General features: G+C 51.9%; 1 protein-coding gene across 7 annotated transcripts; it reads left to right on the top strand.

Annotated features, from left to right (window-relative positions):
• Nucleotides 1–1,573: 1,573 nt before the first annotated feature.
• MLPH (melanophilin) lies at nucleotides 1,574–26,614 on the top strand. Of its 7 annotated transcripts, XM_009088195.4 has the most exons (17): nucleotides 1,576–1,894; nucleotides 5,804–6,025; nucleotides 7,110–7,246; nucleotides 8,661–8,699; nucleotides 9,280–9,374; nucleotides 10,052–10,180; nucleotides 11,777–11,963; nucleotides 12,252–12,403; nucleotides 15,710–15,793; nucleotides 17,576–17,767; nucleotides 19,916–20,101; nucleotides 21,861–22,016; nucleotides 22,124–22,216; nucleotides 22,415–22,480; nucleotides 22,622–22,679; nucleotides 24,208–24,305; nucleotides 24,619–26,614. In XM_009088195.4, the coding sequence occupies exons 1-17, from the start codon at nucleotides 1,659–1,661 to the stop codon at nucleotides 24,643–24,645; spliced, it is 2,157 nt and encodes a 718-aa protein (XP_009086443.2). In that variant the 5' UTR covers nucleotides 1,576–1,658; the 3' UTR covers nucleotides 24,646–26,614. The 7 variants fall into 7 exon arrangements, with proteins under 7 accessions (XP_018767367.2, XP_009086443.2, XP_018767366.2 ...); XM_018911822.3 differs by lacking the exon at nucleotides 10,052–10,180 and having other exon boundaries at nucleotides 1,574–1,894; XM_018911821.3 differs by lacking the exon at nucleotides 15,710–15,793.
• Nucleotides 26,615–27,641: the final 1,027 nt, after the last annotated feature.

The raw sequence follows: 27,641 nt of genomic DNA, 5'->3' as shown, positions 1-27,641 counted from the left end.
CTGGTGATTGCTGGGTCTGAACTGCTAAAAAAAAATCCAACAAACTGCTTTGAAAGAGGGAAAAGAAAACGAAAACAATTCTATCTTTGCTGTTATACATGCCAGTGAGCTGAGAGAGAAGAGTTTTCCTAATGAGACTCTGTTTCCAGGCAATAAATATTTTGAATTTATTCCTGCTCCCAGGACATTTCCCTTGAGCTGGTTTTCTGGCTAAGCCAGCCCTTTTTAGGGGGTATTGGCGCTGCTGAACACTTGCATTTTTCCCCATTTTCATTGCATAGCAGGCCACATCTTCCTGATTTAACGCCACCCCTTTATCCTTTTGGAGGAGGATGTATTGGGATCTGGGGCGGTCAGAGCTGCTGGCGTGGCTGGAGCGGGAGGCCCTGGAACAGGGTCTCGTTGTGATGTTAATTAGTAGCTATTGACCGCTCCCTGTTCGGGTGCAGTGGGGCGCAAGGGCTCTCCAACACGCTTACATAAGGACCTGCCCGACTGATGTCTGGCTCCTGCCAATAAACGGATTGCTTTTGTCAGGACCTCTGCTGGACCAGGAGCTGGAAATCAATTTCTGGCTTCCAGAGAAGATCATGCATTCCCGATGTCCAAGCTCAAGCACTGCATCTGTAGTCATCACCTTTCCTGCGCAAAATCCATTCTAATTTGGGTTCAAAATGCTTTTCTGGCTCTGTTCGAGGAGTTTAATCTAATCTTTCTTTCAAGTGAGTTATCAGGGTGGATAATTCCCTGTACCCCTGTGCAGGCAGCAGGGATTTTAGTCCCACCAGGCAGAAGTTTTCCTCTTTGGTCTTGCTATCTTGCTCCCTGTTTACATCCCTGTCAGGGTAGAAAAAAAATAAATAAATAGAGTACTATCAATGTTTGCTCTGATGAAGGTGAGAAATGGGTTTATTTTAATATCCCTAGACACAGAGGGGGTGTTTTACTGAGCAAGAGAGCAGCCTCTGCAGTTGTGTATGACTATATATATATTACAATATATATCTCTTTGGTTGTGTGGTGTATTTAGCACTTTTCCTAAAATCCTGTCAAACCGTCTTTTCTTGCTCACGGCAAACGAGGGAAGCGCTGCGTCCTAATTAAGCAAAGCTCAGCTGCCCAAATTGCGGTGAGAGCAGCTCAGGACGCCAGTCTCTGTTGTGGGGGGAAGCCAGATGCGCTGAAGTTTTCCTCACAAACTGCTGCTGGGGGCAAAATCTGTGTAATGAGATGAGACACAGGAGAGCGGGCTGGGGAGCAGAGCATCCTGGTGGGGCAGAAGGCACCGCGAAGGAGCCGGTCCTCCCGGGCGTGCAGGCGCAGCTCCTCCCGGGGGTGCTCCGCTCCCTCCCAAAGCCCGTGGCCTGCCTTCCCCGGGGAGGCGTGTGAAGGCTCCCTTTCATTCGCACACCCTGCATCGGGCAGGCAGAGAGTAAACATCTCCCGTAGCCCCAGCCAGGCGGGCGAGGTCTGGAGCGGCGGCAGCTGCGGGCAGGACCCCAGGGGAAGGCAGAGCCTCCCTGGAGTCCCTGCGGCCGATAGGCGCCGTGCCAGCCCTGCTCGGCGGCCGGCTCTGCGGGCAGGCTCGCCCGGCAGAGCGGCTGCGGTGCTGGCAGGAGCCGGCTGGCCTGCCCGCAGCTCTGCCCCTGCCCGGTTATATGGGCAGCCGCGGAGGTGGGGCTGGGCTCTTCTTCCCCCTCCGTCAGCAGCATCCCAGCGTGCGGGACAGCGAGCGCTCGGGGGTAGCGAGTAACGGGATCGGCTTCAAGTGTCGCCGCGACGAGATGGGCAGGAAGCTGGACCTCTCCAAGCTCACCGATGAAGAAGCCAAGCATGTTTGGGAAGTCGTTCAACGGGACTTTGATCTGCGGAAAAAAGAGGAGGAACGGCTGGAGTGAGTATCTGCTCTCCGGTCCCTGAGTTGGGGGCGAGCCAGCCAGAACCTCGGGTCCCCGTGGGCTGTAGGGATAAAACAACCTGCAGAGGAGTGGGCGAGGAGGGTCGGCAGGAGAGCGGGCTTGGAAGTCAAACACGGTTAATAGATTACCTTATCAGCGGCAAGGTGACGCATTCGGGCAGCAAAGGTGCAAACTGGCGCCGTGCCACCGGCAGCGATGCGGATCGGTGACACCGCCGCACTTTATGGGGACAAATACCAGGAAATGCCTCTGTGAGGCTTGAGGCTGGTGGGGCTCTCCAGGGGAGGCTTCATCCGGGAGAAGAGGATGGGATTTAGCTCCCTTGGCTTTGCTTCATGTGATGGGTCTCTTGTGTTTAGGGCAGGAGTTGTTCAGTGGGTCCTGGAAGCCCTCAAATTCCTGAGGAATCCTGGAAAAATAACTGAGAGGAGTAGTAAACCTACTACTACTTGTAAACCAATTTTAGTAGCCTTAAATATGCAATACCGGGGGCTGTTCTGTCCTGGAAAGGTTTTAGGAGCCCACAGATTGGGAGAAGATTGAAAAGTCACTGGAGCAGCAAATTCTATGAACTTCTAAATCCTTATAAACAGGGTGTTGGATGAAAGTGCTGTTTAAAAAATGTTCTGTCAGATCAGATTAAATTTTGAGCATGGGAAATCATAGGGGTTCAGGTTTTGTTTATAGACTACATCAGATGCTGAACTTAATGCCCTAACATATTTCAAGAAGCTGCAGTGACCCTCTTCAGGGTCTGGCCAAGTTCTCATTATCCCAAGGGATGGTCCATGCTCTCAGACTGGGTTTGGGCTGTGCTGCACTCCCACTGAGCCCTCAGACCCTTCCAGCTCTGAATTTTGTGTGCCAGGGCTGGTGCTGATACCAATGCCTGGAGAGCAGGAGCTCATTAGTTCCTCTATCAGATCCAAAAGGAGGTGTGAGGAGTGATAGCCATCCTCGGTTTGGGATATCTGCAACCCCCAAAATCTTTCAATTGTGGGACCCTCTCCATTTACACCAATTTACTCTCAGTCGTGTATTTTTCATCCCCCTGATTATTACTTTTTTTTTTTTTGCCTAAGAAAAAACAGCCTGCGTGGGAGGCAGAGATAATTCAATATCATCATTACTGCCTTCCTCTTGGTAGCTCTGAAGAGCAGGAAGGAGATCAGACAGGGGTATTTAAAAAAATTATCACCCTGCAAAGGGTGAATGTCTCCCTTGTGATGAATCTGAGCTCAGCCTGGAGGGAGGAGGTGGAGACCCACATTGCTGTGCCCTGCAGCAGAGAACTGGGCGAGGTGAATTCCTTCCTTACTCGACCTTGGCGCCAGACTGGCTTATCTGGGTCCTCTCTGCTGCCCAGGAAGCTTCCAAATTGAGTTCCATGCTCTGGGAGATGCAGGATGGGGGAAGGTCTTGGGATGCTCCTACCCAGTTGCTGTCTCTCCTCCTAAGCATCATTTCCCCTGGTTTCTTATTTTTATTTTCTTATTTAATTGTCCCCTGCAGAGGGCTGGCATTAAGCATTCTGAACTACAGAAATTTCTGTACTTTCTGAATAATTTCTGCAACAGACCAGACCACCAGCCTGGGAAAGTATGCCACATTCCTGAGTGCTGGACATGGAGCTACACAAGAATTTTCTGCCTGCAACAAGCTGGGACATGATGTGACATTATTGAGGGACCCTGCAGCCATTCACTCTGTGCTCTGACCAGCCCCATTTACTTTTCTATTCATTTACTTTTCTATTCACCGGGCTTGTCTCAACCTGCCAGCCTTGAAGAAATGTCCTGTCCACCCCCTCCCCAGCTTGGTCTTTTTCTTCCCTTTTGGCTGCTTCTCTGTATTTTGTTTTTGGCAGATGCTATTCACCAACAAGGGACAAAGGCTTCAGCTGGCCACAAGCTGCATAGGCATGTGAGGGCAATACTTTGCCCAAAAAATGAAATAATGCCCATTTTGAGGGGTTTCTCCCTGATTCTTTCCATGCCCACAACCCCATTTTTGGGGGATGGCTCCCTGCATCTCTCCTGAAGCTCTGTAGGTCCAACCCTGCTGCAGCTGGCATCCCAACACCACCAGATTTATTCATCCTGCCCTGAGCAGAGCAGGGAAGGGGCTGGCTGGTGCTCCTGCCAGCAAGAGGAGACAGGAGGCATGCGGTTCCTGCGGGTTTTAAACTGGTTTGGCTGAGACTCTTCCTTCCTTTGGCAGGTCTGGTGGGTGAGGGAGGAGAGGTGAAGGGATCCAACCGGTCTCTGGGAACCAGAAAAAGCAGTTCCAGTAAAAAAGATTGGATCCTGCTGGCAACAACCTTAGCACGGGAGTGGAAAAGGAGTGCAGAGTCCAACCCAAGGGTTTTCTATTTGAGGGTTTCTTTTCAGAAATCACTTAAATTCACTGCTGGGACATTTGCACCAGTTTGTCCAAATCACTGCTGGGATGGTGAACAGCAGATTATACAAACCAGGTGCCCAGTTTTCTGTCTTTATGCTGGGTTTTACATCTCCCAGATGCAAATGCAAGTTGGTGTCACTCCTGTGTGACCACAAGCAGAGGAGTGACACCAAAAAATGTGTCTTGTGGTGTGCTGGCTGCCAGCTGGCCAGAAAATCCTTCCTCAGAAAACAAAAAAAATCAAAAGCTGAGCCCTAATGTGCAAACTGATTAGGTTAAACAGAGAATAGCTTGCTTGACATGCCTCCCCTTCCCACTGCCAGTCACACCACTGCTCCCAGGGCCAGCCAGGCTCCTGCTGTGGTCACCCCAGCTCCTGTTGTGGTCACCCTGGCGTCAGTCGGGCACTGGGAGCATCACCAGTGCCTCGTGGTCCACACTGTGATCCTGAAGCTGCCTCCAGAGCTGATTGCTTGGGGGTTTTAACCCAAGCTGACTTCTGCTCTGGAAAACACAGCTTCCTAATCCTGTCTAGAGAGAAAACAACTTTCTAGGACCTTCCCTACAAGTCAAACATTTTCCTTTCAACCATGGCCCCAAAGGCAAACATGCCTGAGGTGGTGCGTGGCACGGGCAGCAAACAGAGAGCTTTTGGGCAGTGCAGGGTGCCCCACCAGCCTGGCAGGCTTCTCAGCTGTCCCCAGCTGGTGCTGGGGCCTCAGCCTCATGCAGACACTCCTTCCCATGGGCACCTGCTCTGGCAGCCAGGTCTGGAGGGTGAAGGAAGCCTGAAAGGATGCACTGCCAGGTGAAGGTGCTCTTGGAAAGTGCTTCCCTTTCACAGGATTGTCACAAGCCTCTCCTCCTGCTGCATCCTCTGAACAGCCAGAATGTTGTTGCACATAACTTTATAAAAGTTCTCTGCTGAATTTTAATCCTTTTTAATCCCAGATTTCTTTTCTTCTTTCTTCCCCCCCCCCCCCCCCATATTTTTAAACTAAGAATTCCAGAAAGATTTTAATTCCCTGCAGGACTCCAGGCTTGAAGATTGTGTCATGTTGGGATAACAGCCACAGGGTTTGAGAAGAGCTGCTCTCCCGAGGTTCCTGGCATTAATGATCAACACCCTGTGAAACAAACAGGACAGGTTTTGGCACAATCACTTTTTTTTTTAATGATCCTTGTGGGTCCTGTCCAACTCAGAATATTCTGCGATTCTAATATTAAATTAAATCTAATATTAAACTCCAGTTACCCGTCCTGATTCTGGAGCCCACTTTGTTGTTAGCTTATTTAACTCGTGATATGTTATTTATTAGATTTGCCCTACAGCTGTTTCCACAAGCTGCAGACTTGCAACGTTCCCTGAAAAATCGTTCCTGAAATGATTGTGGCGTGATGGGCTTTGCCATGTGAGAGTTTGCAGTGAGACAGTAACAAACTCAAGTTCCTGCTTTTGGGGGGGGGGTTGTTTCCTACAGGGAGCTGAAATGCAAGATCGACCAGGAGAGCAGCAAGAGAGAGTTCCTGACCAGTCAGTCCCACCTCAACGAAACTCATTGTGTGCACTGCCTGCAGCCCTTCAAGTTCCTGCTGAACAGCAAACGGCAGTGCCTGGACTGCCGCTTCTACACCTGCAAGAACTGCAGCCGCTACAACAAGAAGGAGCAGGGCTGGGTCTGCGATCCCTGCCGCCTCTCCAGGTGCTGCTCCTCGGGGAATCACAGGGTGGTTTGGGCTGGAAGCCCAAAGCCCATCTAGTTCCTTAAAGCCTGTCCAGTTCCACCCTCCTGCCCTTCCACTGAGCCCTGTCCAACCTGGCCTGGAACGCTTCCAGGGAAGCCACAGCTGCTCTTGGAAACCTGTCAGAGCCTTCCCACCCTCACAGGGAAGAATTCCTTCCCTATATTCCATCTAACCCTGCCCTCTGGCAGTGGGAAGCAATTCCGCCTTGTCCTGTCACTCCAAGCCCTTGTCTCAAGTCCCTCTCCAGCTCTCCTGGAGCCTCTTCAGGCACAGGAAAGGGCTCTGAGGTCTCCCCAGAGCTTTCTCTTCTCCAGATGAGCACCCCCAGCTCTCCCAGCCTGGCTCCAGAGTAGAGGGACTCCATTCCTCAGAGCACTTTGTGGCCTCTTCTGGTCTCATTCCAGCAGCTCCACATCCTTTTTTGAGGGGCCCCAGAAATGGAGACAGCTCTGCAGGTGGGGTCTTACCTGACTGGGACAGAGGGGCAGAATTCCCTATTCCCCTGCTGCCCACACTGGGGGATCAGCCCAGCACACAAGGGGGTTTCTGGCTGCCAGTGCACATTTCTGGCTCTTGTCAACATTCCCTGCAGCACCCCCAATCCTCCTCCCCAGAGCTGTTCCCAATCCATTCTCCACCCAGCCTGTATATTCGCTTGGGATTGCTCCAACCCAGGGGCAGGATCTTGCACTTGGCCTTGTTGAGCCACATGAGTTTCTCTCAGCCCCACCTCTCAAGGCTGTCACGGCCCCTCTGGGTGTCATTCCTTCCCTCCAGCATGTGACAGCACCAGACAGCTTGGTGTGTCAGTGAACTGAGGGAACACTCAATCCCAGTACCCATGTCACCAGCATGTATGTTGAAGAATTCCAGTCCCCATATCAGCCATGGGAACACCACTCCTCACTGCTGTGCTCTGATGGACAGATGAGGCTCAACAAGACTTGCCCAGACTCAGCATCCTTTCAGATGAAAGCATGCTGTGTTTTTGTTAAGACACAGCTTTTTTGCTCACCTGGGGTGCCTCCTCTCTTTGGGCAGGATTGTGAAGATCGGCTCCCTGGAGTGGTACTACGAACACGTGCGCTCCCGCTTCAAGAGGTTTGGAAGTGCCAAAGTGCTGCAGTCCCTCTATGGCAGGCTGCAGCCAGGCCAGGGGCTCAACTCTGCCTTTCTGGGTGAGGAATGGCCACTGCTGCTCGTGGGGAATCTGTGCTGCATCACCTCGGGGAGCAGAAGGGGTGATGCTGCTCTGAGTGTTGTGGGGGACCAAGACTGCTCAGAACATCTCAGAGAGGAAGCAGAGGGTTGTTCATTCAGACACAGAGCAGGTGTTCATGATGGCTTTTCTACTGTTAAGTCTTAAGTTTTTACCACACACTGAAGAATGTATGATCATTACACTTGGAAAGCACCTCTGGATCATCCAGTCCAACCCAGTACTACCAAGAGTACCACTAAACCACATCCCCAGGTGCCAGATCCATGTTTTTTTGAACACTTCCAAGTATTGTTGTTCCATGACCACCCTTTCAATGAAAAAATTCCCTAATGCCTCATGTTTAATTTTGAAAGTCCCACATCCTGCAGTTTGTAAATACATAAATTTGCAGCCCTATTTTTTCTTTATTTTTGGTCTTTTCATCACAGAGCTTGTGGAATTAACCCTAGTTTAACCTGCAGGATAAAGCCAGCCCTCATTTTTTTTTCCCCAAGACCTGATGATTTTTACAACCAACCTGACTATCTCCTGGCACTGACAAAACTGTGCCAAAATTGGTGAGCTACCTGTCTCCATAACTGCTTTCTTCAGACCTTCTTCTTCACGGACCTTCCATATTTCTGATTTTTGTCCAAGGGTGCATAAATATGTGATTATATTAATATAGCATTATTACTAAGCAGCTCCTAGTTGTTATTCATAGAGCTCCTACTCCTTGGCCTATTTCCTTTGGAAGCCAGTGTGGAGTTTATTCCCATCTTGAGGAGCCACAGAGAAGTTTGCACACATACCATTGACATGACCTGATTCAACTGCTCCAATCACTCTTTTAGCCAGGCCACTCATGGCAGAAATAGCAGCATAAAAAAATTAATGGACTGAGAGACAATCCATGCATTGTTTGGACTGAAAATGCATCAGAGCACACAAAAACCCAACCAAGCATGAGGGTAACAGGGCCTTGGGCTGCTTTAAATTGAGATTCTGATGCCTTTTGCAAAGGGAAATGATTTTGTTGTTTATTACTTCATTAACACCAGTGAATTGGCTTGACCCTCGAGCGAGCAAGAATCTCCTCCTGGGATGTATCTCTGGCCATCTGCAGTTGGCTGTGCCTTCCCCTGCAGCTCCCAGGCATATTGCATCAGCCTGGGGAAGCAGTGGCGAGCAGTTCTTTGACTTTTAAAAGTCAAGTTCCATCTCCAAGTGCCTGTTTTGTTCTCTTTAAAGAGCCTTTTTAACCATTGTTTCTTGTGAGGGCTAGAGAATGAGAATTCCAGTTAGCCATGACTCTGAGGCTTGCTCTCTGCTTCAGGAACAGGAAGAAAATGTGATTATTCATTTTTCCCACCATTTTTCTCTTTGTTTAGGTCTTCATGACAGAGTTTATAGCCTGCCAGACATTAACAGTAAGTAAAAAAGGGGATTGCAGCAGGGGGCTTGCAGTTCAAGCAAGGTTTCCAAGTCTTTTTGTCTTCACACCCCCCCAGCTGTGGGCACTTCTGGATAGATTTGGAGTGATCAGACCAGGGAAAACATTCCTCTACTGCAGTGGAGATGGGCTGTAGTGCTCAACCCCTGCATTGTGGAACACCTGGGCTCTCCAAGGGTAGATTTGGATATAACAGAACTTTTAGCTACATGCCAGACTTGAACTTTGCAAGCACTCATGATCTCAAAGCAGTGGGTCGTGGATAAACAGAAGAGTTGATGGGAATCAGGAATAGCTCCTGAGCCTTCAAGCACTGGAGTCACCCAGGTGGCCCTTGGGGTGCTCTCTGGGGTGCAGGTGCCCCTTCACTTCCACATCTGTGATGGTGCACATCTGGCAGGGGAAGCAATGAGAGACCAGCAGGAAAAAAAAAAAAATGGGGGAGTTACTTCTAAATCTGGGCTTTTTCACTCCATATAAGAAGCGTGGCCTCACCTGCATGTACCCTGGTGTGGCCACCAGGGTGGGGACTCACCTGCTGCCTGTGTCCCCTGCAGGAGAGTGCCAGCTGCTCAGCAGCGGTGACGCCGGGGGTGACAGCGATGAGGAAGACAATGTCCTTCGTGGGGCTGAAGCAGAGCACTACAGCAGGGTGAGTGTTTGGTTCTGGAGCTGCCACTGCCTCACTCTGTGTCCCTGGCCTGCCCTGGGTGATGGTGGTGGTGGCTTTCTGTGCCACTTTCAGAACTGGACCTTTCCCTCTGTTTTTCTTCTCTGAGATAAGCTCCTCTCCCAGTTTGTGTAGAAACAACCATGTCAGTAGCATCATACTTGTGCTCTGGAAAAAAGACCCACTCCTAACACTGTGGATGTCACCAATTAATATAAAAGTCCCAGCTCTTATCTGTTTAATGAAAACCCACCTGCTTGGGGTTTTTTTACTAATGGCCTCACTATTCAGAGATCTGCCTGCAACATCCTTCCTCTGAGGAGAGGGAGATGCTTCAGGGCTCAAAAGCATCACCTGGATCTCTCTCTGAGCTGTAAGCTGGCTCAGCTTTCCCAGAGTGCCTTCATAAACCAGGAGAGAGATTCTCACTCTGCTTACAGAGGCTGTGGAAATCAGGAACCCACTTTCCCTTGCCTTTAGCACGAGCACACGCTGTACCTGGCTCCCTTCAAGCAGGACAGCGTCAGGCCCAAATTCTCTCTGCAAAAAGCAGGGCAAACTCAGGCAAACTAAGGAGAGAAAGGTCCTCCCTCCCCCTTTCCTCAAGGCCAACTGTGTCTGACACTGAATTTGCCTTTCTTGCACTTTGTGTGCTAAAGATGTGCAAGACAAAGCGGCTGCTGTCTGTGCACCCCTTTGATTTCGAACTGGACTCGGATTACTCTGCTCAGTCTCGCCGCCAGTCTGTGCAGCTCTCTCCAGCGGCCAGCAGCCCGGATGCTTTCCAGGTACTGGGAGACTCCTGGGGGGTTCCTTTCCTTTCTTCCTCCTTCTCCTTGCTTGCTACCACTGCTCCTTCAGCCTCAGAGCTCCTTCAGCTGGTGTTGGGAGGCAACGGGCCAGTCCCTGATCCTCATCACTTCGATCTCTTCTTCCAGCTGAAGTCCTTTGCCTCAGGCCAAGTCAGGAGCAGGACATCTGATCCAAGTGAGGATGAGTGCTAAGATGAGACAGCAGGAGGTTCTCTGGCCCTGTCCCTGCAGATTTCCTTGCTCTCAGCAGACAGTGGTTTTCTTGTGTTGTCCTCAGGCTGTGGAACACACCCTGGTTTCCAGCAGACTTGGTGCTTGTGGGGTTAAATGTAATCAGGCTATTCTCCCATGTTCCCATCTAGTTGGGGCTGGGTTTGTCCTGTGGTGGCACTGGGGTGCAGCTGGCCAGCAGCTCCAGGAGGCACAGGACCTTTGTGAGGTTGAGATGAATCCCACAGAGCCAGCATGAGTGAGGGCCAGCCAGAGGGATGAACACTGGGAGGGGAAACACTGCACGAATGCTGGATACTTCTAAATAGGAGACTAGATGTGCCTTAGTACCCAGAGCTTCTGGCCAGGAGCAAGACTCTGAGAGATCCAGACTGTGCCCTGTGATCCCACCTAGGGCCAGGGGCTGACCAACCCCACCTTCCTGCTCTGGGGAGGAACAAGGATGGGGCAGCCCTGGGTGTGGCAAAAAGTCTTCCAGCCTGAGAGGCTTCAGGTCCAGCTTTTTGGGCTGCTCTTGTTTGGCTTTCCTGGTGATTCTGCACTTTTAAAGCATTAAACATCTCCTTCTTTTTAAAAATGCTCTGATTAAACTATTCTTGGGTAGAAATAGGATGTGCTGACACCTGTAACAACAACTTAAACAAATAAATCTGCACAGTTCCACAGAAAAAAAAAAAAAAAAAAAAAAAAAGAATTTGGGGGAAATAATTAGATCCCTCTTTTTTTTTTCTTTTCCCCCTCTTTTTGCAGAAGAATTCAGTGTGAGGGCTGGCCTCTGTAAAATTGAATTTATGGATTACAGATTATTTGAGGTAGTGGCTGTTTGAATAAGTAGAAGGGCATGGTGTTTTAAAAGATCAGAGGGTGTTGCAGCCTGGCTGAAGGAACTCTGTGCTTGTAAAAATTACCAGTGCCCCCTGGCAGTGATGGGAAGTATTGCTCAGTGTTCAGCAGCCAGGCAAAGCCTTTAAATGGGATTATTAGGAACTTTTATATTTTATGTAAATATAATTGGCATTATAAAAGGTCAATCCATGCATATATTGAAGAATGAAGAGAGGAGCTCTTAGTGAAGGTCAGGAGAGACAAGGAATCATAGAATCATAGAAGAATTTGGGTTGGAGGGACTGTAAAGATCATCTCATTCCACCTCCTTCCACTATCCCAGGTTGCTCCAAGCCCTGCCCAGCCTGGCCTTGGATGCTTCCAGGGTTCCAGGGGCAGCCCCAGCTCCACATTTTCTTACTCTGGGGGCTCCTGAGCTGGAGGCAGCACTACAGGTGGGGGTGACACAAATGGAATCTCCATGGGCAGCTGCTCAGCAGCATCTTCAACTCTCAGTCCTTCCCAGATTTCCCCAACTCAGCTGAGGATGGCTCCCAGGAGTCCAGGATCACGGATGCAGACCTGGTGTTCCACCACGTGCTGCAGGAGCCGGGGGCGAGCGCTCCGGAGCAGCACTTCAGCACCGAGGTTCGGCTCACCGTCAACGCACGGAGGAGGAGCCTGGAGAGGAACCCAAAGCCTGGTGGGTGCCCTTGGCCAGCTTCCTCTGGTATCCTCTTGGGACAAGTGGCTGCAGGTGTTGGAACAAAGTGGAAACATCTTTGGGTTTGTTTTTTTTCTGAACAACCTCAGCTGTCCTTGGTCCCCAGCTAGAGAAGGAATTGTTCTGTCTCCCTACTCTGTGAAGAGAGCTCACCATCCCCTAATATGAAGCTCAGAACTACACACTAGAACAGCACAGAATCTGGAAAATATACAAGCTAAAACCTGAGGCACCCCTGTGAATGCCTTGTCCCTTTCTCTCCCCAAGGCATGCTCTGGAACGAGCCGCCCCGGGCGCGGTACTCGGCCGACATGGACACGTCCGACGAGGAGGTGAGGGGAGCCCAGCTCCCAGCCCACCCCACCAAACGCAGGAACAGAGCCTCCTCCCAGGAGAACATCAGCCACTCCTCCAACCAGGTACCAAACAACCTCTGCTGACACCAGGCCACGAACCTCTGGTTGCCTTTGAACTGCAGGGTGCTTCAGGGGACAAGAGAAGCAGCAATGGCCAGCTGGGGTGTGCTTTCCAAATCACAGCACAAAGAAAAGCAGGCACTGGTTGGTGCTTCCATGCTGCCATCACAACAACAAACCTGCCCTCGTTGCTGCTCCTTTTGCAGCTTGTCCTTATTAATCTGAGTTACTTGTGGGTTCTTGTGTCTCCAGAAAGGCTTGCTTAAATGGAATGTGCCAGTGCTTAATAACCAGATGGAGGTCTGGAGATGGATATTTAATAAGCACCAAGATCCTTCTCTTCCTCTGCAGTGTGTTCCTGCCTCGGTAGGACTGGGTCAGGATGACCTGTCACATACCTCTCCTGAGTGATGATAATGGGGGGAACAGCCTAAAGAAAGGTGTCCAACAGGATCTAAAATTGTGCTTTAATTGCCAAGCAAGGACCTGCTGTTCCTGGTGCTCCCTTTGCCAGTGGTGGGCAGTGAGGATGGTGAGGCTGATCTGGTTCCTCAGATATCATGAGCAGCAAAATCCAGGGTGGTGTTTGGCTACAGATGCAGGGGCAGAATCACTTTCCAGCCTCACAGCTGATAATTTGGCATGTCCTGGACCCCTCTTTGGGCAATCACTGTGAGATCTGTGACCACAACCATCACTAGGCACCACACTTCATGTGCCTGGGGAGGCAAAGCCTCTGTTTGCCATTTACTTCTGTGGGCACATGTTTTAATTAGCAAATGCCATTCCTTCCTCAGGCAGCAGTAAATGGGAGAACCCTGGACTGGGTGTCCTTAATGAGGCCACGCTGTGTTAGGCATGAAATGTGCACCATGCTTTACAGTGGGCAAATGGGCCCAAATTCCTACCAACGCCTCCCACGACTTCCTCCAGGAGCTGGGAAAGCTCCCACATCCCACATCGGGCTGTGGTTGGTTCCCTCACACCTGGTGGTGTGGAGCCTTGTCATCCTAATGGTTACGAGGCATCTTCTCACTCCCACTTTACCCCCATTTGCTCATGTGGCAGCGTTGCTAATTAGCTTAAATAGCTCCCCATCCTCTCTGCCCTTTGTGCTGCTGATATGTTTACAGCCAGCAAGGATCCTCCCACCCAGCCTGCTCCTCACCCAGCTCTAGCTAAATCAGGGGCTCTTCCCTGGTCCTGTGACTCCAGGAGCTGAAGGTTCAAGAACAAAACTTTAAACAAAAGAAAAACTCTATTCAAAAAAGCCCCTATGAGACACAGAAAGAAGCCCTGAATTGGTAACTGCGTGGGTCTTTGCCTTCAGGTTTTTGAAAGTCAGGTAGCAACAGGACCAAGCCACAAGAAATAGCTCCAATTTACCAAGTTTCTCCCCAGAAGCCATCCTGCTGTACCTCAAGGGAGCTCAGTGGCTCTGGATTCCCAAGGCTTTGATGCTGTCTGCCTCCCCTTCTTTACAAAAAGCTTCAGTTAGAGGCTTGGGTAGAGTAACCTGTCCTCCCTCCTCAGCAGCAAGGGGTAGTTTGCCCTACCTGATGTTATGGGCTGTGCTTTAAGCTTATTCCCCTTAAATGTTTTAATGCAGAGCACACTTTGCCAGCCTTTGTCACGCTGGGAGAAGTGCAGGGTGACCCAGTCCCTGCTGGAGATGTGCCCTAATGGGGTGAATCAAAACCAGCCTTGACTGGGAAGGAGAATGAAGCTTTTCAGCTCCTATCCTGGTAGATATCCATCAATATCAACAGCAGCCTGTGCTTCAGGCTCTGATCTCTCCCAGCCTTATGGAGATGGGGCAGTGGTGACTCCTGGTTTGTCACCATCATCAGAGGCTTCTCATTGTCACTGGGAGCCATGCAAGACTCAGGCCTCAAACAGGACTGAAAAACCTCTTAGCAATGGGCTGAAGTGCTTCCTGCCAGGGGGTTTAATGCTGCTTGGAGGTGCTTGCACTTCGGGGTGGTGATGACAGCTCTGCTCTCCACAGGGCCAGGTTTTTATATTCATCTTCCCTTAAGCAGATGCAATCATCCCTAGCTGTTGTGAGGGTCTAATTAATCAAAGGCTGGCAAGCACAAAAACTAAGTGAGAGGATGGAAATTGTTACAAAAACAAAACCTGCCCCTCACATCTCTTTGTTACCACCTCTGCTTGCTGCTTTTGCTGCTTGCTCCCCTTTGAATGGGCAGAAGCCACTCTGAACAGCAGTGATGCACTGGTAGTGTCATAAAACAGGCAATATTTGTCATCATTTATGTTTTATTTGTCTGGATCAAAGGAAAGAGACTTGGGTTTTTTTCAAAGAAATAAAAACTTCAATTTCTAAAAGGGATTTTAAAAAAAAGCTTCCTTTAATGTTTACAGTGACTATAGATCATAGAGATGTTTTGGTTTAAATGGATCTGAAAAATACCTCATTCCAGCCCCCTGCTATGGGCAGGGACACCTTCCACTGTCCCAAGGTGCTCCAAGCACTGTCTAGCCTTGGACAATTCCAGAGATCCAGGGGCAGCCACAGCTTCTCTGGGCACCCTGTGCCAGGGCCTGCCCACCCTCCCAGGGAAGGATTCCCTCCTAATGTCTAATCCAAATCCACCCTCACCACAAAGGTTTGTCTTGGTTCTTGAGCACAGGAAGTAACTTCTCTTTGATTTTCAGGGCTCTGTCTGTTTTTAATTCCTCTGCCCTTCTTTCCATGCCCCATTTTAGTCAGAAGAGTGAGGGAGAAGAGAGGGGTGAGCATCTGGGTAAATCAGTGCACAGAGAAGTGAGAAAATTTCAGGTGGGGAAAACTTTCAGGTTTTTCTACTCTGATTTTTTCATGGATTCCTCTCCACCACTGTGTTGGCAGGCATGTGAATGGGGTGGTTACAGCTTGAAAAACATGTTAGTAGGAAGTGAAAATGGATGTTGACTTCAATTTGGGGCAGCATGGGAAGGAGGGCGAGAGGGGTGGCTTTATTACAGGCTGGTGCTTTTATCGGTGGTGGGGTTTTACATTCACTGCATCAAAGCTCCAGATGCTGTGGTGGGAATTGCCTTGTGCTGGGGGCTTGGCACTGCTTGGAGTTTTCCAGGTTTGAGGTTGCTCTGCCCCTCCTGGAGCTTACTGGCATTTTTAAGACATTATTTAAAAGATATTATTTTTTAATGTCTTTCAACTCTGCCCACGGTGGCAGTGTCCTGCTGCTTGCTTTCCTCTGCTGGTTTCCTCACTGTGCTGGCAGTGGTGGCTGGTCTGTTCTCTCCTCCTTTTCCCTCTCCCTGTCTCTCTCCCCTTTCCTGTAGATCCATGAGCTCAACACTCGCATGTCCGCAATCGAGCGCGTGCTGAACCGCTTGGAGGAAAAAATCCTGACGCGCCCTGACGAGGTAACCAGGCAGGAATCCTGCAGGGATGGACTGTGGGCTCTGCTGCTCCCTTCCCTGCCCACTGCAGAGGCAGCCAGCACTGCAGGGAGAGACAAAATCATGGAAATATTTAGGTTGGAAGAGACCTCTGAGATCACGGAGCCCAGCTGTTCCCCTATCACTGCCAGGTCCTTCACTGAACCCTGTCCCTAAGTGCCACAACAACCTGGGCTGGCTGAGTTCACTCCTCTTTTGGCCTTGGAGGCTGTTCTCCAGTTCCAGGTGATGGAGTGCCTTAGAAAACATTGCATGGCAGGGCAGGAACAGCAGGAAATTGAACCCATTTAGACCCTGTGCAAACCAGTGCTTTCCTTGCCCCCTCTGCACAAGGGAAATTTGGGTTCGGGCTGATACTTCATGAAGTGCTAATTTCAGGAGTTTTGTTAGGTGGTGTCTGTATCTGCAGAGCTGTGACAGCTCATTTGAAATCATGGGACACTCAAGTGTACCTATGAGGAAGGCACCAGGTTATTGTGACTGTGAGAGCTGAGTCAAGGAGCGTTTCTGTATCTCTTCTAAGCTGCCCTGATCTTACCATGCCATCAAACTTGGAAGAAAGCAGCTAAATTAAGTTAAAGCTGAGCAACAGTGCAGAATCTGTGAATACTTAGACCGTTTAACATTGATTTTTGGGCTTCTAATTTTAGACCATGCACTCTTTTCCTTCATGTGAACCCATCACCACCCTGGCAGCTGATGGCTCAGTAGAATGGATGGTGATAATTACAGGCAAAGCCCCCAGGCATGGATGAAACAATGCAATTACTCAATTTTTTTTTTCTAAAATTCACAGAGGGGGGTGGCCACAATTTTAATCATTCAGGGTTTCCATCTGTAATCCTGACCAAGGGAGGAAGAGGTTTTCACAGTGTCAGGTTCCCACAGTTTATTGCCATATCCAGGGCAAATCAGAGCACAGACAGTGGGTCCAAACAGCTGTGGGACAGGCTGAGGTTAACAACAAAGCAAAGCTTCCCAGCAGAAAGGATAGCAGAGCCCTGGAATAGGTTGCCTGGGAAAAAAAGATTGCCTGCTGCAGATGCTGATGTTGGAGGCTGTTAAAAACCAGCTCAGATAAAACCCCACCAGGAATGACACAGGTAATTGCATTCCCATCTTAATGCAGGGGTCAGCAAGTTCAGAAACTTCTGGAGATCTCTTCCAGTGCCTGGGAGTTTAATAGGATTCTTCTCCAGCTACTATGAATTGCACCTAACAGGGGTGGGTGGCAATTTGCTACCTGTCCTACAGGGAAATTTGCTGTGTGGGTTCTCATCCCAAATGAGATTACCCAGAGGTTCCAAAAGTTATCTCAGGGAGTGGCAATTCCCATGGCTGCTTCCCTCTCTCTGGTGGACCTCTCTCTGGGTTTCTGTGATCTCTGCCCTCAGAGCCACCAGCCATGCCATGGCTCCTAATGAAAATGTGGTGATTTTTTGGCTCCAAATCCCTCATGCCCACCTTTTTAAGGGTGGGGGAAAGGCAATTTTCCATGGAGAAAATCAAGCAGGTTCTGTGCATGGGAAAAATGGGAGTGGAGGTTCTTTAGGTTAGGGGTTTGTGTTCCTCAGTGAGGAGCTGGAGAACAGCTCTCTGGGCTCTACTGTTCCCTGGGGTGGCTTGAAAGCCCCTCTGTGGTCCCACTGCTCGAGCTCCTCTGCTTGGTGAGCCTGTGTGGACCCAGGCACGCCCTGTGTCCACCACAGGAGGTTCTCACACATTTCCCTTCTTCTGCTCCTCTAGTCTCTGGCTCCAGAGTCCCACACTGACCCTGATGCTGAGGAGGAAGAGTTGAAGAGGAAGCTGGAGGAGTTAGCCAGCAACATCAGTGACAAAGAAGTCTCCTCTGAGGAGGAGGAGCGTGAAGAGGAGAAGAGAGCAAAGAAACCAGAGATGAGTTCCTCCAGCGAGGCCATGGCCAGGGATGTTAGAAAGGTAATCTGTGCCCTGCCACCCACATCATTCCAGGCTGCATCCATGGTTCCTCCTGCTCTCAGTGGTTGATGGTTTTACACCATGAAAATGTGACTCTCCTTCTGTCCCACACCTCCGCCAGGGCTGTGTCTGTGTCTGCTTTAACAATGTCAAGGGATAGGGAAGTCCCAGGGTGTTAGATCTGGATATTTATCATTTTAGGCTCTCCCAGTCTCAGCCAAGAGTCAAAAGTAAAGCCTCTGAGAGTTCTTGCAGGCTACTGCCTGTCATGGAGAGGTACACAGCCTCCACATCTACCTGAAGGAGTGGTCCCAGGATCTGGAAGTCACTATGGAGAAGAGTCCTGGTGGGGGAGAAGAGTTTGGTGATGATTTAGCACCAGCAGCCTTTGTCAGGCACCTGCTACAGCCTGAGATGTCTTTTTCACACCTGTCAGTGCTCCTGAGTCCCTAAATCCCTGACCCCACTCTGCTAGATCAGCATCTCCTGCATTTCCAGCTCTGTGCTGCCTCCTGTCCCTACTCCGTGGTGGGTGACCCGTGGGGACAGGAGAACAGATCACAGCAGTGCAGAGGGTCCAAGATGATCCATTAGCACAGATGGAGAGGTCAGCACTCCCTGTTTGGTCTCTGAGGGCAGGTTTGCTCATCCCCTCCTTCCAGGATACTCCCAAATGGTGGCAAAGGAAGGAAGCAGGCACCACGCTGCCCCTCTCCTCTCCTGCAAAGCTTGGAGGTTGTGGTGACTTTCATGGTGCCATGAAGGCTCCCTTTAATGTGCATTTGTTCCTCACCAAACAAAACCTGGTGGGTTTGGGCACCACTTGCTGTGCTCTGCCTGCCACTGGAGCAGCAGACCTTCCTTACCCACAGCATCCTTTAGTGCCTCCTTTTCCCTGAAAGCTGCTTTCAGGTGGTTGCTGCAGCCAGACTTAACTTCTCCTAGACTGAGCAATCTGCATCATCTTAATAACCATTTCTAATTAACTGTAGGTAAGTGGTAACTCACCAAGCCAAGGTTTCTGTGTGAGCTGCTGATCTGCAGCAGGCAGAGGCTCAAACCCTGAACTGCTGGTGTGGTATCAGTGTAAGATTCTGGTTTCTTATGAAATGAAGCCTGGATCTTCCAGATCTGCTACTTTCTATGCCCCCAGGCCCTGCTGTGAAGCAGGGAGGAGTATTGAGAAAGAAATGTCTGCAGTAGCTGGACCAGCCTTGGTTAAAGGCTGTCAGCATGGATGATATTTAACAGCAACTTTCCTTACACTTGCAACAGATCCAGGTTTGGATTTTGTGTGATTCTGAGGGATTTTTGATAGGAGGTTCCTCCAGTCAAGAGGAGATCTTCTCACTGGGGGAGCACTGTGATGGAAGCACACAAACCTAATGGAAAATTTGAAAAAACTCTGCTGTACCATGAAGGCACCATAAAATGATAAAAATATCATCTGCACTGAGTTAGCTGGTTCTCTGCAGGACAGCTTGCCTGGAAATACATGCAGCTGTAAACACAACCAGCACATATGTCACCCCCATCTCCTTGGTTTCCAGGGAATTATCAGCTGGGAGAGACCTGATGAGTTTCTTGGGCCCATTTTTACCCGTGTTGAGCACCTCATCAAGCCAAGGGCAGCACTTAGGGGCATTATTGCCATCAGTGCTCCTTGGGGTAGGAAGAGAGGGCATAATTAGCCCCAAGTTCTGTCGGCGTGGCAATACAATCATTTTATGGGGTCAGGTTTTTTGTTCTTTTGCCACAAACTCAAGGAGTTGTTTGCATCCCCGCTCAGGCCCGCTGAGGTGTAAAGCAATAAGCTGCAATTAGATCTTAACTGCTGCGAAACCGAGTGGCCCTCAGGTGGCCAGGTGCTTCCAGTGAGAGAAACATCCCTCCATAACCTCTTCTCCAAGCCCTTGGAGGTGACCTCTTTTGTCACATCCATCCTGCAGAAAGCAGGGGCTGAGATCAGAGCTGTGCTGGTGGAGAGTCCTTCAGGAGCAGCGTAAGCCCCTCAATCACCACTCCTCCCTCTTCCCACAGCTCCTGGAGCTCTGGTGCCCCTCTCCTCCTGGCTTGTGCTGTTTTATACACCACTTTACATAACATCCATATTTCTTTTCCCCCCTCCCTGTGCTTTGGCTCTGGCAGAGGTCGTCGGCTCAGGCTTTGAGTGAGATCACGGCCAAAGTGCTGAGAGCCATAAACGCCACGGAGGAGGCGGTGTGGGAGTCGGTGCATGGACACAGCCAGGGCTGGGCCCTCCCTGCAGGGCAGCTTCCAGGCCTGCCTGGTGGGAAAGAGGTGGCCGAAGTGTACCAGGAGCTGGAGGAAAATGTAAGGCTCCCCAGAGCTTTTGGGCAGAGGCTGGGTGGGAACACAAAGGAATCCCCCCCCTGGAATTTCTTGTTAGGGGGTAGGTCAGCACTGAAAGGATGGTCAGCACAAGGATTAAAAAATCTCTTTTGCTGTTGTGGTGCAGCAAATGAAGGTTCTCTGTCTTGTGACTTTCCTTCCCTTGGTTGCTGGGTGATGAGTTGGTCCCCACCCTGCTGTAGCATGGCTTTGCTGGATTTCACCAGTCCCTGCTCCAGCAAAACTCGTGTCCCATTCCCTTCAGCTCCTCCCCAGCACTGTGTGTGTTTCATCAAGGGGTTCATGAGCATCACCCCCCTCTTCACTAAGGCTGCTTGTGCCTGGGGCTGATGGGCTGGTGTGGGTGACAAGTCCACAGCCAGAGCCCAATCCCCCTGCAAGGTTTCTGTGAGCCCGGAGCGCTGACAGCTTTTTTAGCCACCATAAACCCACAGGGATTGATTCCCTGTGGAAATGTTGTGCATCTACAGTGCCCTGTACCAAGCTCCAAAGAAATAGTTCAAAGAAGAGCTGGATCTCCATCTGGGTGGTCGGGTTTTGCTGTAGGGAATGCCCTGCAATGGGAGCAGGGTTTTGGGACACGCTCTGTGGCTCATCTCTCACTGGAGAAAGCTTGTAAGTAAGGAGCTGCAAGACCTGGATGCTTTCTGACCAAATACAGCACCTGGGGAAGAGGGTTGGATGCATTAAGGGTTTGGGGTTCCCCCTCTCCCAAGAGAGGATAGGACTGGGAAGGATGTGAACTTGGGGCTTGCTGTCAGCTGGGGACAGGGATGGGTAGACAATGGCCCTGGGAGATGTGTGTCATCCTGCCACTGCCTCGGGGACCCTGGCTGAGTCACAGCTGGCTGGCCACTCTGTTCTCCTCTGCAAGGCATGCCACCCACCTTGGAGGGCACTGGGAGAGCCTGATGGGCCAACAACAAATCTCTGTGACTCAGGCTGGGTGGTGCTTGGCCTTAGGATTTGCACTGGGATGGGTGGGACCTCTGGGAGTGTGGTGCTGTGATTTGGGTGCATGGGCTGTAGCTCAGTGCATGCAGAGGGCTCCTGCCAGGCAGCTTTGCACAATGGCCTGCCCAGGGAAAGCTGAGAGGGCTGGAGGAGCAGAAATTGCCATGGCAGTACTGAGACCTTGGGATCAGTCAGCAGAAGAGTGGGATTGCATGCTGATGTGTTAATGTTTCCTGAGCTTGGACCTGTGTCCTTGTAGTAACCTGGGAGGAGACAAGTGGCAGTAAAACCAGAGGTTTTATTGGGATAGATCCTTCTACCCTTCTTCTCTAGGCAGCAAAGGCTGCCCTGCTCTGACCCTGCTCCCAGCAACACCGACACCCTTGAAACAGACTGAGCAGGTTTGGAGAGTCAGTTTGTCTCCTCCTCACAGGACACAGCAGCCTGAGCTGGTTTGCAGCTGGCACCTGCTCTCCCTCTGAGCACACAGCACAAAGTGCTGCTGCTTCTCCAGCAGGTCACTGAGTTTTGGTCCTTCCTGTGTTCCCACTGAGCCTCTCACCACTTCACACTGTTGGTAATTGCTCTCCAAAAGCCCAGGGAAGGGAGAATATGAGAAGAGAAGCTGTGTCACAGCTGACTGGCACTGTCTGTGCTGCAAGGCAAGAAGGCAGTCAAAAAAGAGTGGCAGGAGCTGCTGCAGCCACAGCAGGAGAGGAGAACTCCAAGAAGGTTAATTCTTCAAGGAATTTTTGCTGTATTCCAGGTGTACCTGACTGCTGGAAAGACCTACCAGCTTGAGAAGACCCTGAAGGATCTTGAGGAAGGGGCTCAGCACAGCGGCACTACTGACTCGGAGCTGTCAGAGCTGGAGGACAAAGTGGCCTCAGCGGCTGCTCAGGTGCAGCAGGCAGAGAGTGAGGTGAGGGCCTGCCCCTGGCAGATGCTTTGCCCAGCCAGTGATGGCAAACAAAGCCACTGATGGATCCTCCACCCACCATCCGTGTGTCTTTTCTCCTCCTTCTAAAGATATCAGATATCGAGTCCCGAATCGCAGCCCTGTCTGCTGCAGGGCTGACAGTGAAGTCTGTGGAAAAGGCAAAGAAGAAGTCAGGTGTGCAGGTGAGCATGGAGGCTGGTGGCTGTGATGTACCTGCTCCCCTGAGCTGTAGCTGCTGTCCCTGGGTGCTGGGAGGGGCTGTCTGGCTCGCTGAGCCCATTCCCAGCTCTCCCTGTGCTGCCTGGTGCCCTGCCGTGGCAGGCTGAGGTGTCTGCCTCCTCCTGCACCCCAGAGACACCTCTGCCTTCCTCTGTCCACAGGCTGCCTGTCTCCATTCTCCTGGTCCTGCCAGCAGCAGTCCTGGGGAGTCTCTGGATGACATTAAAGTGAGTGTGTGTCTATCACAGGCTGTGGCACAGCATTAAGCCTGGGCACACCCAGGGGGCTGCCATCAGAGCAGTGGCCTCACTGGAGACCTCTGCCCTCCCCTCCCTTCCCTACAGCAGGCTGCTGCCCTTCTCTTGCAGGCAATGCCCGGACTGCAGAGGTTCAGGAGGAAGTTCAACAGCCCCCTGGAAATCACCAGTAAGGAGCACAGCCCTGCCCCTGGGAGATGGGCAGGATGGGTGGCTGGGCTGGGCTTTGAGGATGCTGCTGCCCCCCTCTCTCTCCCTCTGCATCCTCCCTCTGCTGTGTGTCTGCAGTGGAGTCCCCCTCCCTGTGCTCACAGCCTGCTGGGACAGCCCCAGGGGGAACCTGTGCTGGGTAACTGGGAAAGGAGGCAGCATCTGGCAGGGCTGGGGGCAGTGATGGGAGAGCAGAGACCAGGCTGAGGTGGCCGAGTCCTCCAAGAACCAGGACTTGTCTGCAGCCACCCCACAGTCCAGGGAGACACCTGTGTGCCTTCATCCCCTGGGCTGTTAGGTCTCAAAGCCTCACCTAAGCCTGTCCTCTCTTCTGACAGCAATTCCTCCCTTGCTTGGCCATCTTGGGGAAGGTATCCTTCCCTGGATGGCATGCCCCACCCCTGGAAGTGCTCCAGGCCAGGCTGCATGGGGGCTTGGAGCAACCTGGGACAGTGGAAGTTGTCTCTGCCCATGGCAGGGGATGGAACAAGAGTGGATTTCAAGTTCCTTTCAACCCAAATCATTCTTTTGAAAGAATTTTGACCCTGCTGCCCACCTGACTCAGCCACTGCTGGGGGAAAGAAGCCCTCCAGGGCCCAGCTATGGACAAACAGCAACTTGGGAGAGATTCAAAGTAGATGGTGACCTGAAACTTGGCACAGCAGCTGGTGTGGTGGGGGGACAGTCACTGGAAATGCTTCATTCTGACCAACATCAGCGAGACCCATTAGGAAATTACTTTTCTATTTCTCTCTTATCTCTCCTCACAAGCTTAAAGGCAGAAAGAGTGGCTCTCCTTCCGGATAATGGAAGATGAAGGGAGGGAAGGGGGGAAGGATCATTTATTGCAGAGGTAGAGCAGAATTTCCCCCATTCACACAGACAATTAACAGTGCTGTTCCTCAGGATGGGGCTGGTAGGTGGAAAGGTCCCTTGTCCTCATCCTGAGGAGGAGTCATCTGCTCTCCTTCCTGCAAAGGGCAGGCAGATAAAGGCAGCCCTGCCAGGAGATAGAGGGATGTGCAATGGGGACAGACGTCACCAGGCAAACCTAATCCAGTGCCTGGGCTGGGCAAGCGGGGGATTTGGTCTCCTGACTTGCCTGCCTGGCAGGGCAGGGACTTGGAAAGCTGGGCCTGAAAAGGTGCAGCTGGTGGCAGAGGAGATGGATGAGCAGGTCAAGAGAGTCTCAAGGCTGGGGCAGGGAGAGCTGAGAGCTTCTCCCAGGCTGGGGTTTTGTTGCACCACCAGAGCAGAGTGTGGAAAGGCTGACCCAGCTCACACAGAGCTCTGGAAAGCTGAGCAGCAGCAGCAGCTCTGTCTCCTCCTTACCAAAGCACTTCCCATCGCAGAGAGGGGAGTGCTGGGATGCATCCAAACCCGCAGCCAGAGGGGGATTAGTCAATCCCAAGTGACTTGGTGGGTGGCTGAAAGCTCTGGGGAGGTGGGTGAGGAGCTGTGGCCACCTCTCCCCCCCCTCCCTGCAGGTTTTGACGACTCCTTTGAGCGCAACTCGGCGTACCGCGGCTCGCTGACACAGAGGAACCCCAACGGCAAGAACAGGAGGGTGGAGCGGCTCTTCGCGGTACGGAGCAGCCCCAGGGCAGGGCTGCTGGCCTGGCTTCCCTGGGACTGTCCTTCCCCACCTTCTCCTCGAGCTGGTGGAGCCCTCAGTTCTCTCCCTGCTGCCTGGTGAGGGCAGGAACGCCTGGGCACCACCCCTTGGGGTCGGGGATGCCCCAGAGAAGATGAACATCTCTGAATTCCCGGTGCCCGCGTGGTCCACGGGGTGGGGCAGGGGATCACTCCGTGCAGTGGCAGCCAGAAAGGGACAAGGAGATGCTGGGTTGGCTCAGGGTGGTGTGGACACTGAGGTTTCTCCTTCTTGTGCCCTGCAGAAGCCTGTGATGACCCACCTGTCCTGAGGAGAGGGGACCTCCCTGCTACCGCATTTCAGTGAAGATACAAGACCTCAGTAAAGCAAAGCCTCTCACAGCCTTCCCTGCAACACTTCCTCCTCCTTCTCCTGAGCCCCTCTCTCCCTGAAACCCTGGACAGAAAGGAAGCCAGAGGCCATGGGCAGGAGGCCTTGCTGGGGCTTGATGGGAAGAGGAGCAAAGCAAAGGCTGGGGTGCAGGCACATGGCCAGGGGTTCTCATGGGAGGATGCTGGAATGAGACCTGGGGATGGGACAGCTCTTTGGTTCAGGGTCAGCCAAGGGGACCAGAGAGGAGCAGAGCAGGAGTGACCTCCTCAGGGGCAGCTGGGTGTCAGTGTGACATTCAGCACAGGGACAGGGCAGGGACATTCAGCACAGGGACAGCCCTCACTTGGCAGCAGCTGTCAGTGCCTGTCCCTGCTCTCTCCAGGCTGCTGTGAGCAGGGACAGGAGCTGACAGTGAGTGTGGAATGCCCTTGGGGTGCCCCAGGTAGAACATGGATCCAGGCATCCCAGTGCTGGGACTCACATCCTGATGCTGGTCCCAATTCCCTGCCATGTCCCATGGAGATTTGTTTCTCTTCCCTGAGCAGCAAAGCAGGATGAGAGCAGTGCTGGTCCCCTCCCAGTGAGCACTTGCTCTTTGCCCCAGGCCATGCAAACACCCACTGAGGCTTCTACCACCACGCTTAAAGCAACTGTGGCCATCAGGGGATGGGAGTGAGGTGAGGCCTGAGGGGAACAGTGGCAAGAAAAGTAGGAGGAAAGGCTGGAGGGCTTTTTGGGTTTGCTTTTGGTTTGCTTTCCCAGCTCTTGAAGACATCTCTACTCCATGTGAGGCTGGATCAGCAAGATACAGAATCCCAGCACGCAGAGTGTAGCTGCTCCTCTGCTCCACAGAGGGATCAGCTCCTGCCAAGATGCACTTGGGTGGATGAGCATGTCCCCTGTCGCTGGTGATGGCATTGTAGAGCCTCTTGGGACCATGCCATCCTTTGGCAGGGCTGTGATGACCTTTGGGGGCTGCAGCAGCCCTGGGCCCCTGGTGTCAGCCTCCCCCTGCTCCCCCAGGACGTTTGTTTTCCTCCAATATTCAACTCTGTATTGATCCCAGAGGATCAGTACCAGCCCCATTCCCATGAGCAGAGCACCAGGATGGGCAGAGGGTTGCTTTCTCTTGCAGGTCACTTTGGAAGAGGTTTTTTGTTCTGTCCCTGTCCTGTACAGCCTCCACTCTCCTCCCTCCCTCCCCAGTGGGCAAAGTGGGGAGGATCACTCACAGCTGGAGCAGGGACATCAGACCAGTGCTGTTTCCCCTCCATGGCCACCCAGGCTGGATCATTTTAGGCAATTCCTGTGCATCTGAGCTAAAACCACTTTAATTAGGAGCAGTAGGGTGAGTTCTCATGCAAGTAACACATTTGTTTTGCTTTGCTAATAGTAGAGGCTGCTAACTGTGTAGGAATTGCTCCTGTGGTCATCCCAGAGAGTATTGGAAGTCCATAGTCTGGGCTTCCCAGCTGGAAACAAAATCAGTTTCTTAATTTAAAATTAAATCCTTGTGGCCTGAAGCTCAGCAGGGTAAGTGCAAACCTCTCCAGGCACTGCAGCTTCACTGGATCCAGCCTGTGCTGTGCTGGGATGGCAGCTCCTGGGCTGGAGAAGGGAGCTCCACCAAGACCATCCAAAGGGTTTGCACCCACCCTTCTGGCATCAGGGCTCAGCCTTCACCCCAGCCCATCCCCTGCTTGTCTGGTTCCAGCCATGGCTCCAGTCCTTCCACACCTGACCCTGTGCAGGAATCCTCGTGGGGAACCTCAGCAGTGCTCACCAAGGCACCGTTCAGTAGCGACCCACATTGTTCTTTGCTGGTTTCCTGACCTGTTTGCCCGTGTAGAGATGATAATAAATGTCCACTAAATCATGCAATAAAGCCAATTCTGTGTCCAGAACCACCCACCCATCTCCCAGGGTCTGTTTTTTCACCACACTCGAGTGAAGGCTCCTTCCTCTTCCCATGGAATCCCAGAATGGGTGGGCTTGGAAGGGATCTCAAAGCCCCTCTGCTCACACCCCTGCCAAACCAGGGATGCCTTCCACTAGCCCAGGTTGTTCCAAGCTCTGTCCAGCCTGGCCTTGGACACTTCCAGGGATCCAGGGGCAGCCACAATTTTCTGAGGGCGTCCCCACCCTCACAGGGAAGAATTCCTTCCCTATATCCCATCTATCCCTCCCCTCTGGCAGTGGGAGCCATTCCCTGTGTCCTGTCCCTCCATCCCTTTCCCCAGTCCCTCTCCAGCTCTCCTGGAGCCCCTTTAGGCACTGGAAGGGCTCTGAGCTCTCCTCAGAGCTTTCTGGGTGTCCAGGTGAGCACCCCCAGCTCTCCCAGCCTGGCTCCAGCCCTCAGAGCATCTCCACAGCCTCTTCTGGACCTGCTCCAGCAGCTCCATCCATTTCTTTACCCATCCTGTGCACTCCTTGCTTCAAAGCTGGCCAGGTGGAGCAGGCAGGAGCTGAGCCAGCAGCACTGAAGCCAAGTGGGGCAGATGGTGCACATCAGGATGGCCACATGAGTGGTCAGACACTGGCCACAGGGCCACAGGTGTGAGGAGGGGGGTCAGTGGTGCCCAGGGATGGAGCCACTGGGTGGGCAAAGGGGATGCCCAGGTGCTGAGGAGTGGCTGGCCCTGAGATAAAGGCACTGCATGGAAACCCTGAACCCAGCCTGGCAGCTGAAGCCACAAGAAGCACAAGCCCACAGCATCAAGGGATTGCTTTAAATCTATATTAAATATCAGCAGCAACCCTGGGGTGGAGAGAGGCCTGCTGAGCCAGGGGTGGGGATTTCCCTGGCTAAAGCCCAGCCTGGGGCAGGTTCTCCTCTCTTCAGTCCTTTCCCTGCTTTGCTGCACATCTGTGGCTGTCCCCTGTGTCCCACCTGTCCCCAGCACAGGCTGTGCTCAGGCAGGGGAGCTGGCACTG

This window comes from Serinus canaria (genome assembly GCF_022539315.1).
Source record: "Serinus canaria isolate serCan28SL12 chromosome 7 unlocalized genomic scaffold, serCan2020 HiC_scaffold_29, whole genome shotgun sequence".
Taxonomy (NCBI): domain Eukaryota; kingdom Metazoa; phylum Chordata; class Aves; order Passeriformes; family Fringillidae; genus Serinus; species Serinus canaria.
The sequence above is the reverse complement of the archived record's forward strand: the minus strand, read 5'-3'. Positions and strand labels throughout refer to the sequence as shown.

Excerpts from the sequence above, each read along its gene's own strand:
- MLPH (XM_009088195.4), top strand. The coding sequence starts at position 1,659 with ATGGGCAGCCGCGGAGGTGGGGCTGGGCTCTTCTTCCCCCTCCGTCAG. Across the intron at positions 17,768-19,915 it reads TGGCCAGGGATGTTAGAAAG|AGGTCGTCGGCTCAGGCTTT; the intron begins GTAATCTGTGCC and ends TGGCTCTGGCAG. Across the intron at positions 22,017-22,123 it reads TGCAGCAGGCAGAGAGTGAG|ATATCAGATATCGAGTCCCG; the intron begins GTGAGGGCCTGC and ends CTCCTTCTAAAG.